This window comes from Babylonia areolata, chromosome 30 (genome assembly GCF_041734735.1).
Source record: "Babylonia areolata isolate BAREFJ2019XMU chromosome 30, ASM4173473v1, whole genome shotgun sequence".
Classification (NCBI taxonomy): Eukaryota; Metazoa; Mollusca; class Gastropoda; order Neogastropoda; family Buccinidae; genus Babylonia; species Babylonia areolata.
Window position 1 is genome coordinate 5,062,667 of NC_134905.1, and position 17,500 is coordinate 5,080,166.

Consider the following 17,500-nt stretch of genomic DNA (forward strand, 5'->3'; position numbering starts at 1 on the left):
TTCTTTTCTCTTTTTTTTCTTTCTTTCTTAACTGAGCGTAGAATAGATTTTGTATTTGAAAAAATTACTATACACATACTCATGTTTATGATATCAGTAGTTACAATCTTGCGTCCTTTGGAGAAAAATCGGACTGGTGGACTAATTTAAATCAGTTGCCTTTAAAATAACAGTCAGAGGAAATCTATCCAAGTTCACTTGATGTCGAAGCGAAGCTAGGTTTGTTGTGAAAAGTGTCTGACAGTCTGTGAGGCTGTAGCATATCACACTAAAAATCAAGAAAATGATGGAGCAATTTAAAGTAGAAAAAGCAGGTTGTTGTTTATGTACCAGTTTGCATAATAAGACACGTTTTGGACTGATCTGAGTAACAAGACATTCATGATGGCAGCCTCCTTTATCATGTGCAGCCTTTCTACCAATGAATTGATTTGAACGTCAGTACAAATTTGTAACACAGTGTCAAACTAATGGATCGAAGAACTGAACGCAACACCGATCACTTTGAGAACAGGTTTTTTAAAGCAACACAAGTGCATTCGTGGCCTTTCTACCAATCAATTGATTTGAACATATGGATCTGGATCTGGATCAATACGTCGCTTACATCCATTTAATTACTGGCATAAACGCGACGGTGGGGGGTGCGCAGCACGTTAGTGTTACTGGCTTCTGGCTTTTGCCAGAGCCGATTTAAAACTATCCACTGACTTTTTGTGGACGATGGTATCGTCTAGATGGTTCCACTCAATTAGTGTCTTGCCACTCAATTATTGTCTTGTACAGTACAAATTTGTAACACAGTGTCAAACTAATGGATTGAAGATCTGAACGCAACACCAATTACTTTGAGAACTGGTTTTTTACAAGCAACACAAGTGCATTCAATTCAAACTAGTGAACAATAATGAATCAAAGGTTCGATAATGAATTGAAGGCTCGACTGGCTGATTTTAATTCAGTTCCGGCAAACTACTGAACGATAATGGATTGAAGTCTGACGACAACACCCAATTCTTGAGCAGGTGTAAGCAACACAAGTGCATTCAATTCAAACTCGTGAACAATAATGAATCAAAGGTTCGATAATGAATTGAAGGTTCGACTGACTGATTTTCATTCAGTTCCGGCAAACTACTGAACGATAATGGATTGAAGATCTGAACGCAACACCGATTACTTTGAGAACAGGTTGTTTTTTTTAAAGCAACACAAGTGCATTCAATTCAAACTCGTGAACAATAATGAATCAAAGGTTCGATAATGAATTGAAGGTTCGACTGGACTGTTTTTCATTCAGTTCCGGCAAACAAACCGAACGATAATGGATTAAAGATCTGAACGAAAACACCAATTACTTTGAGAACTGGTTTTTTTACAAGAAAACAAAAGTGCATTCAATTCAAACTAGTGAACAATAATGAATAAAAGGGTTTCGATAAGGGAATGAAGGCTCGACTGGCTGATTTTAATTCAGTTCCGGCAAACTACTGAACGATAATGGATTGAAGATCTGAACGCAACACCGATTACTTTGAGAACAGGTGTGTTTTTTTAAAGCAACACAAGTGCATTCAATTCAAACTCGTGAACAATAATGAATCAAAGGTTCGATAATGAATTGAAGGCTCGACTGGCTGATTTTCATTCAGTTCAAACTACTGAACGATAATGGATTGAAGGCTGGACCGATTTCCTCTGAATTCAAACAGACGTGCTTGAGCGGCACATTCCAACTGCTGAATGTGAAGAGACCGAAGCGGACTTGACTCTCTGCTATACTGGTAATAAATTATAGGCTGCTTCTGGCCTTAAAGGCTGCTACTCCCCAAGGTGTTGAATACATTTTGGCTTTTAATAGTTTTATGTATGAGGTCTTTATCCCCCCCACACCCATTCACCAGTCCCCCATTATTCTGGCAGCTTGCACTTCAGGTTCAAGGGCGGTGTGCAAAAATTTTACACAGAGTTTGGTTTAATGTGAATGACAATTGCTTTTTAAAGCACACACACACATACACACACACACACACTCACCATCGTGTAAGTGCATACACAGGTTCAACCACCCCTCCCCTTCCCTCCATCCCCTGACACCCACACAAGCAATGAACACCAACTCCTACTGACACAAAATACATGTTTAACAAACATGTACATCCGCCTGCAAAAAAAAAACACAAAAAAACCCAACCAAACAAAAAAACAAACAAACAAACAAACAAACCAACCTCAAAGCCTGTACACCATTCAGACTATTATGAATATGACGGCATAGAACTCCAGTTCTTTCCAAAGATATCAATGAATTCAATCAACCAAGAGGGGGAAAAAGTGGTTGGCAAATTCTTTTCTTATCCTGGGAAGAAGACCACCGGCTTTTACAATCATGAAACACAAAACCATACACACCCCCCCCCCACCCTCTATTCCCCTCCTCCCTCCCACACACACACACACTCTCCACCCTGCTACAACCCACCCACTTTCTCAGTTTGCTTGCCCCTGTAAGCTGTACTCTGGTTAGCCATGCTGACATGGCTTTACACAGGCTGTTTCTCTCCCTCTTAATCTCTCTGTCTGTCTGTCGGTCTCTCTCCCTCTCTCCTGTTCATTCTGTATGTGTCTGTCTGTCTCCCTCCCTCCCTCTGTGTGTCTGTCTGTCTGTCTGTCTGTCTCTCTATTGGTCTGACTCTCTCTGTGTGTCTGTCTGACTCTGTCTCTCTGTCTGTGTGCATGTGTGTGTGCACACTTAGAGTTGACTTTATCAAGATTTTGCGTCTTATAAATATTATTAGTAGTAGTAGTAGTATTTTTATGTATTTATCTTCTTTTTTTTAATTTATGTTTTTTGTTGTTGTTGTTGTTTTTTTAATTTATTTATCTTTTTTAATTTTATTTATTTTATTTTATTTTTTTCTCAAGGCCTAAGTGCATTGGGTTACACTGCTGGTCAGGCATCTATCAGCTTGGCAGATGTGGTGTAGCGCGTATGGATTTGACCGAACAGCAGTGATGCCTCCTTTTGTTACTGATACTGTCTGTCTGTCTCTCTCTCTGTCTGTCTGTCTCTCTCCCCCTTGCAGCAAACTAACTATCCTTCTGTGGCGACTATGAATTTGTGACCACCATCAATGACAAGGGCAGGGGTATGAGGCCTGTTCATTCAAACCGTTCAGAGTTCAGAACCTGGTTGTCTGTCTCTCTCTCTCCCCTGTCCCCCTTCCCCATGTTTCTCCCTCCCTCCCTCAAGGTGTTGGTAATATAAATCAATTTGTAAGACTTTTCTGGCAACGCTTGATTGATTGTAGATGGCAGGACTGGAATTACCATATTCAAAACAGTGAAAGATTTAGTTTCTACAGAACTTTTGGGCATACGCATGATGTTAAACAGTACTTGGTATGTGTAACATGGACATGTATTTGAAGTATGTAACAACAAGATTTAGGTTAGGCGTGTCAGATTTAGCTACACATTACTATAGATACAGAGATTTTACTGACAATGATTTAATTTGCCCACTATGTAAAGAAGACAAAGAAGACGAGGTACATTTTGTTTTTCGTTGTCCAGCTCTTTGTAGAATTAGAGAAAAATATATACCACCTAAGTACTATCGACAGCCATGTTTATTCAAACTGAGTTTATTATTGTCATCCACGAGACATGCTGACATGCTGATATATGGAATCTGGCACTGTTTTTACACCAGGCATTTAAATTTCGGGATATCGTGACATCTTAAGATGCTGTACTTCATTGCAGCGTTTATGTAATGTGTGTACTTATTATGGTTGGTTATATATTTTCATTTTGTTTGTTATTACTTATATTGTCACTTACCCCTTCATAAGGGGCCTAGGCCTATTAATGAATAAATAATCTGAATCTGAATCTGAATCCCTCCCTCCCTCCCTCCAACCCCTCCCCACCCACTTTCCTGGAAAATGGGTGGAGGGCGAGAGATTAGCGAGAGAAGGGCGGAAGTGGGTTGGTTTTTTTTCCCCCTACCCACAATTTTGTCTCACTTAACTCACTCAGTATGGCCAGTCCTCTCTTCTCCTCTACACAGACCCCTCGGATGTCCAGTGGGTGTCTCTATGACCCGACCTTTAGCTTCCGTCATCAGAATTGTGGTATTCTTTGTCAACATTCACCTCTTCAGTGTAAGAGCCTTCCGCTTGTAATATTTTGATGGTTGTAATTGGGGTGAAACGCTGTTAACGTCGTCCCTTTCGCCGTTCGTATGGAGAGAGTTAAGTTATTCACAGAGAGAGAGAAGAACAAAATTTTATTCCATAGGCCTCCGGCCCCTAGAAACAAAAAGAACAATGTAGAATGCCTATTAAGGAAAAACGAAAACATGAAACAAGCCATGCATGCAAGAAAGTGGAATTTCCTAAACCTAACAGATTTTCATTCAGTTATTTTCACAACTGACAGCCAGTACAGAGGGCATTACTCATCTATATCACCTAGGAAATTGTTTCGAATTTTCAATGCATAAAAGATATAAATTCCTAGGTTCCTAGTTTTAAGAGATCAGTTTCAGTTTCAGTAGCTCAAGGAGGCGTCACTGCGTTCGGACAAATCCATACACGCTACACCACATCTGCCAAGCAGATGCCTGACCAGCAGCGTAACCCAACGCGCTTAGTCAGGCCTTGAGGAAAAAAAAGAAAAGAAAAAAGTTGAATAAATAATAGATAAGCTAACATAAATAGATAAATAAATAAATAATAATTATGACATATATATATATATAAAAAGGTAGTAGTAATGATAATAATAATAAAATAATAATAAATAAATAAATAAGACAATAATGATGATAAATAGAGAGATAAATTTAAGAGAGAGAGAGAGAAACATAATTTCACACTCATGTGCTGACTGACTGTCGGCTGTATTTCAATGATTGCTGATTGTGGTATCACAATACATTTCTATAAAAAAAATAAATAAATAAATAAAATAAAAAAAAAGGAAATGAAAAAAAAAAGAAAAAGGCAATAATAATCCAACGAACAATAATAGTAAAGAAGAAGGAGAGGGAAAAAAAACCTGAATAACAGCAATGATATAATTAGCAAGGGAGGTTTTACAATGAACTCAGGACTCTTTAACAAAATATATATTTTAAAACATCTTACAGTAACACAAAACAAATACAGCACAGCACACATGAATGTATATGTATGTACAAGAAAACATGCATCTAGGTACAACATGTAGTATGTACACACAGAGGCACACAAAATGCATTTGCTCACAATCACATAATGCACACACACCAAAAATCACACACGAACACACACACACACACATACCCTCTGAAGTCTTTCTCTCACTGTCACACACACACACACACACACACACACACTGTCTGTCTGTCTGTTTCTCTCTCTCTTGAACACACGCACATGCACACACACACACACACACTCAAATGCACATACACTTTCTCTCACACATCCCCTCCCCTCGCCCCCCAAAACAGATCACACCCAAGATTATTCAGGTCCTTGAAAAATACAGTATGATTGATATCAGTCTGTGCTACTGAACAAACTACAGGATACTGCAGTGTAGAGGCCATGTCCCTGTGGCGTCAGACGACCTGACCTTCGTTAAAGGAGTGATGTGGAGACTGGGACAGATCTATCTCTTCACTTCATGTGTTTATCTTGGGAGTCTTGACTGCTGTTGATTGCTTTTGCTGGGTCAGGCTGTGCTCATGCACGCTGTCTCTTTCTCAAACACACAGACACACACACACACACACATGTATCCACACACTATGCACACACAAGCACACATACTATCTCAATCTCTTTCTCTCAAACACACACACACACACACACACAACACACACATACACACACACACTCATAGGGTCATCACAGACTCACTCTCTCAAACACACACACACACACACACACACACACACACATACTGACACACACACACACACACACACACACTACCCCTATCCCCTTGCACACAAGCACACGCACACACACACACACACGCACACACACACACACACACACGCACACACACACATCCCCCTCCCCTACCCCCTCCCCTCCCCTTGCCACACGCACACACACTCACACACACTCACATGCACATACACTTTCTCTCACACATCCCCTCCCCTCGCCCCCAACACAGATCACACCCAAGATTATTCAGGTCCTTGAAAAATACAGTATGATGACATCTGTGCTACTGAACAAGCTACAGGATACTGCAGTGTAGAGGCCATGTCCCTGTGGCGTCAGACGACCTGACCTTCGTTAAAGGAGTGATGTGGAGACTGGGACAGATCTATCTCTTCACTTCATGAGTTTATCTTGGGAGTCTTGACTGCTGTTGATTGCTTTTGCTGGGTCAGGCTGCGCTCATGCACGCTGTCTCTTTCTCAAACACACACACACACATATGTATAGACACACTATGCACACACAATCACACATACTATCTCAATCTCTTTCTCTCAAACACACACACATACACACACACACTCATAGGGTCATCACAGACTCACTCTCTCAAACGCACGCACACACGCACACACATCCCCTCCACACATACTGACACACACATCACACACACACTACCCCTATCCCCTTGCACACAAGCACACACACACACACACACACACACACACACACATGTATAGACACACTATGCACACACAATCACACATATTATCTCAATCTCTTTCTCTCAAACACACACACACACACACACACTCATAGGGTCATCGCAGACTCACTCTCTCAAACGCACGCACACACACACACACACACATCCCCTCCACACATACTCACACACACACACACACACACACACACACACACACTACCTCTATCCCCTTGCACACACACACACACACACACACACACTCAAATGCACATACACTTTCTCTCACACATCCCCTCCCCTCGCCCCCAAAACAGATCACATCCAAGATTATTCAGGTCCTTGACAAATACAGTATGATTGATATCAGTCTGTGCTACTGAACAAACTACAGGATACTGCAGTGTAGAGGCCATGTCCCTGTGGCGTCAGACGACCTGACCTTCGTTAAAGGAGTGATGTGGAGACTGGGACAGATCTATCTCTTCGCTTCATGTGTTTATCTTGGGAGTCTTGACTGCTGTTGATTGCTTTTGCTGGGTCAGGCTGCGCTCTTGCACGCTGTCTCTTTCTCAAACACACACACACACACATGTATACACACACTATGCACACACAAGCACACATACTATCTCAATCTCTTTCTCTCAAACACACACACACACACACACACACACATAGGGTCATCACAGACTCACTCTCTCAAACACACGCAAACACACACACGCACACACACACACACACACTACCCCTATCCCCTTGCACACAAGCACACACACACACACTCACATCCCCTCCACACATACACACACACACACACACACACACACTACCCCTATCCCCTTGCACACAAGCACACACACACATACACACACACACACACACACTCACATGCACATACACTTTCTCTCACACATCCCCTCCCCTCGCCCCCAACACAGATCACACCCAAGATTATTCAGGTCCTTGAAAAATACAGTATGATGACATCAGTCTGTGCTACTGAACAAACTACAGGATACTGCAGTGTAGAGGCCATGTCCCTGTGGCGTCAGACGACCTGACCTTCGTTAAAGGAGTGATGTGGAGACTGGGACAGATCTATCTCTTCACTTCATGAGTTTATCTTGGGAGTCTTGACTGCTGTTGATTGCTTTTGCTGGGTCAGGCTGCGCTCTTGCACGCTGTCTCTTTCTCAAACACACAGACACACACACACACACACATGTATCCACACACTATGCATACACAAGCACACATACTATCTCAATCTCTTTCTCTCAAACACACACACACACACACATACACACACACACTCATAGGGTCATCACAGACTCACTCTCTCAAACACACACACACACACACACACACATGTATAGACACACTATGCACACACAAGCATGCATACTATCTCAATCTCTTTCTCTCAAACACACACACACACATACACACTACCCCCACTCCCTTGCACACACACACACACACACACACACTACCCCCACTCCCTTGCACACACACACACACACACAATTATCATGGGGTCATCACAAACTGGAGATTACAATGAATTTGCCCCTGTGTGTGTGTGTGTGTGTGTGTGTGCAAGGGAGTGGGGGTAGTGTGTGTGTGTGTGTGTGTGTGTGTGTGTGTGTGTGTGTAAGATGCTGAATACATTTGTGTACTCAAGTGTAAAGTTTTCCTCATGTTGAAAGAACTAGCACACATTTATAACATATGCCAACACACACACACACACACACACACACACCACCGTCATCGTCATCACAGAATGAAGATTACAAAACAATTTTCAATCTGGGCCTGAGGGGTTTAAAGATGTTGAATACATTTCATCCCTTGCATACGTGATTTGTTCAATTTTCCTCCTGGAGATCTGTACTAGCATGGACAACAAACACACAACTCTAATGACAATATGAAAAGACACACACACACACACACACACACACACAAAGACACACACACATACACACACACATGCGCGTGCACACACACACACACACACACACACACACTGTGCCCCTACCCCCACCCCCACCCCCAAACATGTTTCCACACACACACACACAAGTTTCCAGAGTAAAACCTCCAGTTAAAAATCTACAACTTCATAAATTTTCATCTGCACACACATCATTATACACGAGTTATACATGTGTGTGTGTGTGTGTGTGTGTGTGTGAGTGTGACAACAAGAAACATGCACCAAAACAAAGTGACAAAAATGGGCGCACACACACACACACACACACACACATATATATATATATATATATATGAACACAGACAGACAACAGGCAGACAGACAAACATGCATGCAAGCGTAGCGTACACACGAGGCAACAAAAGCGATTCATTTACCTTTTGTAAAATCACCATCTTGCTGGTGTCGCTGCTTCTTTTCTTTCACTTTCAGGTCCGTTCAAAAGTTTGTGTCTGGAAAAAAAAAAAAAAAAAAAAAAAAATCAAAAAAATATTCACATATATATTTTTCGACCAGTATAAAAATTCAAATCAATCAAGATACTTTCTCCCACTTTTTTTTTATTTTTTTTATTTTTTTTTTTTATAAAACAGCCACTTCCACAATAAACACTGGAGAGGAGATTTTTTTTTTTTTTTTAATAAAGTATTTTGTATTTGTATTGGTATTTCTTTTTATCACAACAAATTTCTCTGTGTGAAATTCGGGCTGCTCTCCCCAGGGAGAGCGCGTTGCTATAATACAGTACCACCCTTTTTTCTTTTTTTTTGGTATTTTTTCCTGCGTGCAGTTTTATTTGTTTTTGCTATCGAAGTGGATTTTTTTTACAGAATTTTGCCAGGAACAACCCTTTTGTTGCCGTGGGTTCTTTTACGTGCGCTAAGTGTTATTTGTTTGTCTGTATCTATGGTGTGTAAGTGTGTGTGTGTGTGTGTGTTGATGCAAGTGTGCTGTGCATGAGTGTGTGTGGATGTGAGTGTGTTGTGTGTTATTTGTGTGTCTGTGTCTATGGTGTGTAAGTGTGTGTGTGTGTGTGTGTGTTGATGCCAGTGTGCTGTGCATGAGTGGTGTGTGGATGTGAGTGTGTTGTGTGTTATTTGTGTGTCTGTGTCTATGGTGTGTAAGTGTGTGTGTGTGTGTGTGTGTTGATGCAAGTGTGCTGTGCATGAGTGTGTGTGGATGTGAGTGTGTTGTGTGTTATTTGTGTGTCTGTGTCTATGGTGTGTAAGTATGTGTGTGGTGTGGGTTTGGGTGTATGCACATATGTGACTGCATGCATGTGTGTGTGTGTGTTATTCGTGTGTCTAAGGTATGTTTGTGTGTGATGTGTGTGTGCGCACACATGTGCATGCACATACATACGTGCATGCATATGTGTGCATGGTTGATTAAACACCCACAGACGAAGGATCCGATTTCTTCTTTCAGTTCCTTTATCATCATTTCAGCGCTGAATCCCCCACAGGCAAAATGAAACCGTGGGGGGAATGAAATATAATTTTTTTTTTAAAGCCAGAGAAACATTTTCAAAAAACTATGAACGGTGATTGATCACCTGGTACAGTGCACTGCTGCAGCGAGACATAAAACTTTCTCCGTTCTGTCAAGCCGGGCAAATTAATCAACCATTTAACGCTTCAGAACGGGAGGAGACGGAAAAGGAAGAAACACTAAAAACGTGAATCTGAGGGACGCTCACTCAGTCTGGCTCCGCGACTTAAGCCATTATTGACGTTAGTAGGGGGGGCTTAGTAGGTGGTGTCCTAAGTACGTTAAAACAGAACAGGCACCACTGAACACCACCAAAGTGACTCAGCAGCAGTGCAGGGTCTCCTCTGGTGTGTGGCCTCCTGGCGATGGTTCCCTGTGGACCTGCCGACGCTGGAACGGCGACGGACGAACCCGGGTGTGGCCATGTATGGGGGAATCTAAATGAGCGGCGTGGGAGTAATGCCACTGAAACGGTGCAGATGAATGGGGCAGCAAAAAACAACAACAAAAAAAACGTGAATCTGTAATCAATTTTGAACACAAGATCTTGCTTTTTTTTAATCTTTTTTTTTATAATTTATTATTGGTTTGTTTGTTTTTTTAATAAAGCTCTTCCAACAATCTGCTTTCTGTACATTGCCTTATGTCAAGACCAGTCAGGTGCTAACATCGACAACCACCTACGTTCTCTCTCTCCTTCCTTCCCTCCTTTCCTTCCCTTCCACTCTCTCTCTCTCTCTCTCTCTTGTCTCTCTCTCTCTTCTCCCACTAAATTTATGCCCCTCTCTTGTAGATGTGTACATGATAAATCTAAATCTAAAATGAAGCTTGTATAAATTTCTGAAACAAACCAATCTGGTTTGATTTTTGAAAGTGTGCATAATTTGTATTCATTTGAACTGTGCTCTGAACATGGAAATAAATCTTTTTTTTTGTTTGTTTGGGTTTTTTTGTTTTTGATCCAACATTAGATATTTTAACACCAACCACATGTTTCTTACAGTTTCTTACCATCTTTTCTCAGTGTAAAAAAAAAAAAAAAAGTATCAAAATAAGTACCCAGGCAGTAAATGAAAAGGGGGGAGTGTTCAAAACATCATCCTGCCCGCTCTTAAAAACCTAACACTCACTGTTAAAGTCTTAACTCCCGAGAGCAAGGTTTCGGTTCTAGCTCCGCCCCTTTTCTCTGCATTCAAATTTTGTATTACGTGTAGCTGACACATTTTGTACTTTCCAAAGTCAATTCAGGTCTAGATTGGAAGCTGCTAGGCAAATCTCGCTCTCTGCCATAAATGAAGCCAAACCGTAGCTTTATTAGGCTTTTATTTTGAATAAACCTTCACCGACGTCACAGTGTCAGACTCTGGTGAGAAACTGGCTTGATTCAAATCGCCCGCCATTTATAGTCCGGTTCAGGCTTTAAGTTCACAGAACATGTCAGTGCAGCCCACAGAAACAGAAAAGAATAAGGAAGTTGGTGAGAAACCAAAGAGGCGTGGATGGTGGTGGGGCGGGTGGAGGATTAACTCTCTCCATACGAACGGCGAAAGAGACGACGTTAACAGCGTTTCACCCCAATCACCATCATCAAAATATTGCAAGCGGAAAGCTCTTATACTGAAGAGGTGAATGTTGACAAAGAATACCACAATTCTGACGACGGAAGCTAACGGCTGGGTCATTCAGACACCCACTGGACATCCGAGGGGTCTGTGTAGAGGAGAAGAGAGGACTGGCCGTACTGTGTGAGTTAAAGGATTAACCGGATCAGAGAACAATTAACAAGAAAGACGAGACACTTTCCTCTGGCAGGGGGTGTGTGGGGGGAGGAGGAGGGGGGGGGGAGATTAGCTGAGTCAGAGAATAGTTAAGCAAGAAAGTCTACACCTACAAAACACTTCCTTCTTCTTTATTCAAGGGCTTCAACTTCCATGTTCACTTTGTATGCATGCACAAGGGAGCTTAAAATTACTTCTGCTTCCATGTTCACTTTGTATGCATGCACAAGGGAGCTTAAAATTACTTCTACTTCCCTGTTCACATTTTTACCCCACCATGTAGGCAGCCATACTCCGCTTTCGGGGATGTGCATGCTGGGTATGTTATTGTTTCCAAAACCCGCCAAACACTGACATGGAATACAGGGTCTTTACCATGCGTATTTGATCTTCTGCTTGGGTATACACACGAAGGGGGTTCAGGGACTGGCAGGTCTGCACATATGTTGACCTGGGAGATTGGAAAAATCTCCACCCTTGCCCACCAGGTACTGTCACCGAGATTTGAACCTGGGACCCTCAGATTGAAAGTCCAACGCTTTAACCACTCGGCTGTTGCATGTGTCACTAGGATTTGAAGTTGAACCCAAGAACCTCAGATTTGAAGTACTTGATTGTAACCGCTCTGTGCTCGCTGGCTCTGTCCAGATGCTTTTTTTTTTTTTCTCACTCACCTGTGGTGAGCTCAAGTGTAAATGTATACATGCTTCATTCAGCAGGAAATTGAGAATGCATGCACTGGAATTTGAACCCAACACCCTCAGACTGAAAGTCCAACGCTGTAACCACTCCAGCTATATATGTGCCTATTGGCTGTGGTGTCTACTTTTTTTTAAGGGGGTGGGGGGTGGGGTGGGGGCTTGCCTGTGGAGAGCTCAGTGTCAGCAATAAGTTGGGAGTGTGTGCCTCAGAGATTCGAACCCAAGACATTCAGATTGAAAGTCCCAGGCTGGAACTGCTTGGCTGTTGTGTGTACTCCTTGGCTCTGTCTTGGTAAATTTTGTTTTTTATTGTTGATTTTTTTTTTTGCTTGTGGTGAGCTGAAGTGTAAAGTCTATGGGTGGATTCGGCTGGAAAATGGGAATGTTGTGTGTGCCACTTGGGACTCGAACCCAAGTTCTGTACTGATTGAAAGTCCTACGTTCCAGGTAATTGCTCTGCTATGGTGCACAAAGTGGCTAGTGAAATTTTTTTTTTTTTTTTTTTTTGCTTGCTCGTGGTCAGCTAAAGTGTAAGATGTATTTAAAGTATGATATAATTATATCAGTGCATTTGAACCCAAGACCTTCAGATTGAAAGTCCTTGGCTCTAACCGCTTGGCTATCGCGTGCCACTAGTCTACTTCAACTTTTTTTTTTTTTTTTTGCTTGCCTGTGGTGAGTCGAATTGTAAATTTTGTATGTAATATATGGAGTGATGTGGTGTGATGGCCTAGAGCTAACACGTCCGCCTAGGAAGTGAGAGAATCTGAGCGCACTGGTTCGAATCACGGCTCAATCGCCGATATTTTCTCCCCCTCCACTACACCTTGAGTGGTGGTCTGGACGCTAGTCATTTGGATGAAACAGGAGGAGTTTGTATTATACTCCATGTTTGGTGTTTACATATACTTACCATGTCAACTGATGCAAACTAGGCCTATGGTTTGCTCTGTTTGGCCAAATTTCGCGCGGCTAACCGTGAAAAGACGCCCCTCTTAGTCTGGCCCGCTCTTAGCCAATCAAACGCCTCTAACAGCTATAAGCGCTGAATCATTCCTTTGGCCAGGGCTCTCCACGCCATCTTGTCAGGTTTTCGCTCTGTCTCGTCTAACGCTTTTTTTGGCTATTAAGCGTTTTCATTTGGCCTTATTTTGTTGTATGCGGCTTGCATGTGTATAAACTTAGCACACGTAAAAGAACCCACGGCAACAAAAGGGTTGTTCCTGGCAAAATTCTGTATAGAAAAATCCATTTCGATAGGAAAAACAAATAAAACTGCACGCAGGAAAAAAATACAAAAAAAAAAAAAAAGAGTGGTGCTGTAGTGTAGCGATGCGCTCTCCCTGGGGAGAGCAGCCCGAATTTCACACAGAGAAATTTGTTGTGATAACTCTGCATCTTCAACTCCAATGTGAAGTCAATTCTGCTCTACGGATGTGAGACATGGCGGACAACACAGACAATGCAGCAGAAGATTCAGACATTCTTCAACACCTGTCTGTTTTTATCCAATATCTAATATCACTCAGAGTGAAAAGCCATAAAAACCATGATCACCGATCAACCTGTTTTCTTTATTTTTACCCATCTGATACCACTCCGAGTGGAAAACCAGAAAACCATGATCACCGATCAGTGGAAAGCCATAAACCCATGATCACTGATCATCCTGTTTTCTTTATTTCTACCCATCTAATATCACTCTGAGTGGAAAGCCAGAAAACCATGATCACTGATCATAATGTTTTCTATATTTCTACCCATCTAATATCACTCCGAGTGGAAAGCCAGAAAACCATGATCACTGATCATCCTGTTTTCTTTATTTCTACCCATCTAATATCACTCCGAGTGGAAAGCCAGAAAACCATGATCACCAATCATAATGTTTTCTATATTTCTACCCATCTAATATCACTCTGAGTGGAAAGCCAGAAAACCATGATCACTGATCATAATGTTTTCTATATTTCTACCCATCTAATATCACTCCGAGTGGAAAGCCAGAAAACCATGATCACTGATCATAATGTTTTCTATATTTCTACCCATCTAATATCACTCCGAGTGGAAAGCCAGAAAACCATGATCACTGATCTTCCTGTTTTCTTTATTTTTACCCATCTAATATCACTCGTAGTGAAAAGCCGTAAAACCCATGATCACCAATCATAATGTTTTCTTTATTTTTACCCAACTAATATCAAGTGGAAAGATGATCATTGATCGTCCTGAGCTCGAGTTCAAGAAAAGATCAGAAGTGAAAATAACGTCAATCCATATCCTGGCTTTGGCTTGGGCTGAAACAGCGAGTGTCCTCGACTTCTTCTTTATCACTGTATCAGCGGCAAGGTGCGGTGAATGAATTGAATGGTTCACATTTATCAGTATCTCATGAAGACAGTGTCATACAGTGTGTGTGTGTGTGTGTGTGTGTGTGTGTGTGTGTGTGTGTGTGTTATCAGTGTCTCATGAAGACAGTGTCATACAGTGTGTGTGTGTGTGTGTGTGTGTGTGTGTGTGTGTGTGTGTGTGTGTGTTATCAGTATCTCACGAAGACAGTATCCTACACTCTGTGTGTGTGTGTGTGTGTGTGTGTGTGTGTGTGTGTGTGTGTGTGTGTGTGTGTGCTAGTGTTTGTGTAAGTTACAGTGTGTGTGTGTGTGTGTGTGTGTGTGTGTGTGTGTGTGTGTGTGTGTGTGTGTGCTAGTGTTTGTGAAAGTTACAGTGTGAGTGTGTGTGAGTGTGTGTGTGTGTGTGTGTGTGTGTGTGTGTGTGTGTGTGTGTGTGTGTTTGCATGCGTGTTATCAGTATCTCACGAAGACAGTATCCTACACTGTGTGTGTGTGTGTGTGTGTGTGTGTGTGTGCTAGTGTTTGTGTAAGTTACAGTGTGTGTGTGTGTGTGTGTGAGTGTGTGTGTGAGTGCGTGCGTGTCTGTGTCTGTGTGTGTGCAACAGTGTTGACACAGTGCTTCATTCACGACTGCACTACACTGAGATAGAAATTAATGTATGCGTGCATACACAATCACATGTAATGATGTATTATACAGGTATGCACACGTAGTTTGCACATACACACACACACACACATACACACATGCATGACAATATATACATGTATGTGTTTGCATAAATACATGTATGTATGCATGAAAGTGCCCTGCACGCACAAACGTGCACACACGCATGCGCACATGCTCATAGGCATACCCATGTTGCGCGCACACACACACACACACACACACACACACATATATATATATGTATATATATATATATATATATATATATTATATGTACACATATTTGAATGGGCAAATAAAGTGAACTTTTACCATGCATATCATACAAAGCGTGCATGCCTGCACATGTGTTCACACACATACCTGCATGCGCATATGTATGCACTCACAGACTTACACTAAAGCTAACACACACACACACACACACACACACACACACACACACACACACACAGATCATTCACTCACTCACACACACACACACACAATTTTTTTTTCACACACACACACACATACACACACACACCATTCACTCACACATACAGACACAACATTTTTCACACACACACACACACACACACACAGATCATTCACTCACACACACACACACACATATTTTTTTTTCACACACACACACACATACACACACACACACACACCATTCACTCACACATGCAGACACAACATTTTTCACACACACACACACACACACAGAGATCATTCACTCACTCACACACACACACACACAATTTTTTTTTCACACACACACACACATACACACACACACACACACACCATTCACTCACACATGCAGACACAACATTTTTCACACACACACACACACACACACACACACACACACACACAAACAGATGAGTCACACCGACAGGTAGACTAAATGTAGGAAACAGAACTGTCAGCTCAGGGCCTCTGATTATAGCCCAGTCTAAACGAGCAAGCAACGATTGCCTGTCTGTTTGAGACCTCGCATTTAATTATCGGTTAATTGTGAAGCCTTGATGGCATGATTGCACAGCAGCTCATCGGGTTACCAAGTCAGAGCGGCAAGTTTGTTCTTCCTGTTCGACGGGCGCAATAGCCGAGTGGTTAAAGCGTTGGACTGTCAATCTGAGGGTCCCGGGTTCGAATCACGGTGACGGCGCCTGGTGGGTAGAAGGGTGGAGATTTTTTCCAATCTCCCAGGCCAACATATGTGCAGACCTGCCAGTGCCTGAACCCCCTTCGTGTGTATACCCAAGCAGAAGATCAAATACGCATGTTAAAAGATCCTGTAATCCACGTCAGTGTTCGGCGGGTTTTGGAAACAATAACATTACCCAGCATGCACACCCCTGAAAGCGGAGTATGGCTGCCTACATGGTGGGGTAAAAATGGTCATACATGTAAAAACCCACTTATGTACATGTATATCAGTGAACATGGGAAGTCACAGCCCACAAACGAAGAAGAAGAAGAAGAAGAAGATCTTTCTCTGTCTCTTTTCCTTCTTTCCCCACTCGCTCATCCTCTCTCTCTCTCTCTCTCTCTCTCTGTCAGTCTGTCTCCCCACCCTCTTACTTTCCCTCTCTCTCAATCTCATTCTTTCTGTCTTTCTTCCCCCCCCCACCCCCCCCCCCCCCCCCCCCCCCCAATTCTCTCTCTCCCACACACAAGCTTTTTATGTATTGAGTATAATTTCAAAATGTAATGTTTAAGATGAGAAAGATCAGTTTAAAGCAAATTAAGTCCCCTAGCATTAAGTACAGAGTAATTTCCCCTTTTTTACTATCTGCACCAAAAACATTTGCAAAATAAATAAAACTTCCATGCTTAGCAAAAGAAGT

At 42.1% G+C, this 17,500-nt stretch overlaps 1 protein-coding gene across 1 annotated transcript in view; it reads right to left on the reverse strand.

Annotated features, from left to right (window-relative positions):
• Positions 1-17,500, reverse strand: part of LOC143275581 (myosin-VIIa-like) — a 161,951-nt gene that overhangs the window by 118,402 nt on the left and 26,049 nt on the right. The window contains exon 2 of the mRNA XM_076579785.1: positions 9,037-9,111. Within this exon, the coding sequence (XP_076435900.1) occupies positions 9,037-9,054 (18 nt within the window). The 5' untranslated portion in view covers positions 9,055-9,111. The remainder of the gene's footprint in view (positions 1-9,036; positions 9,112-17,500) is intronic.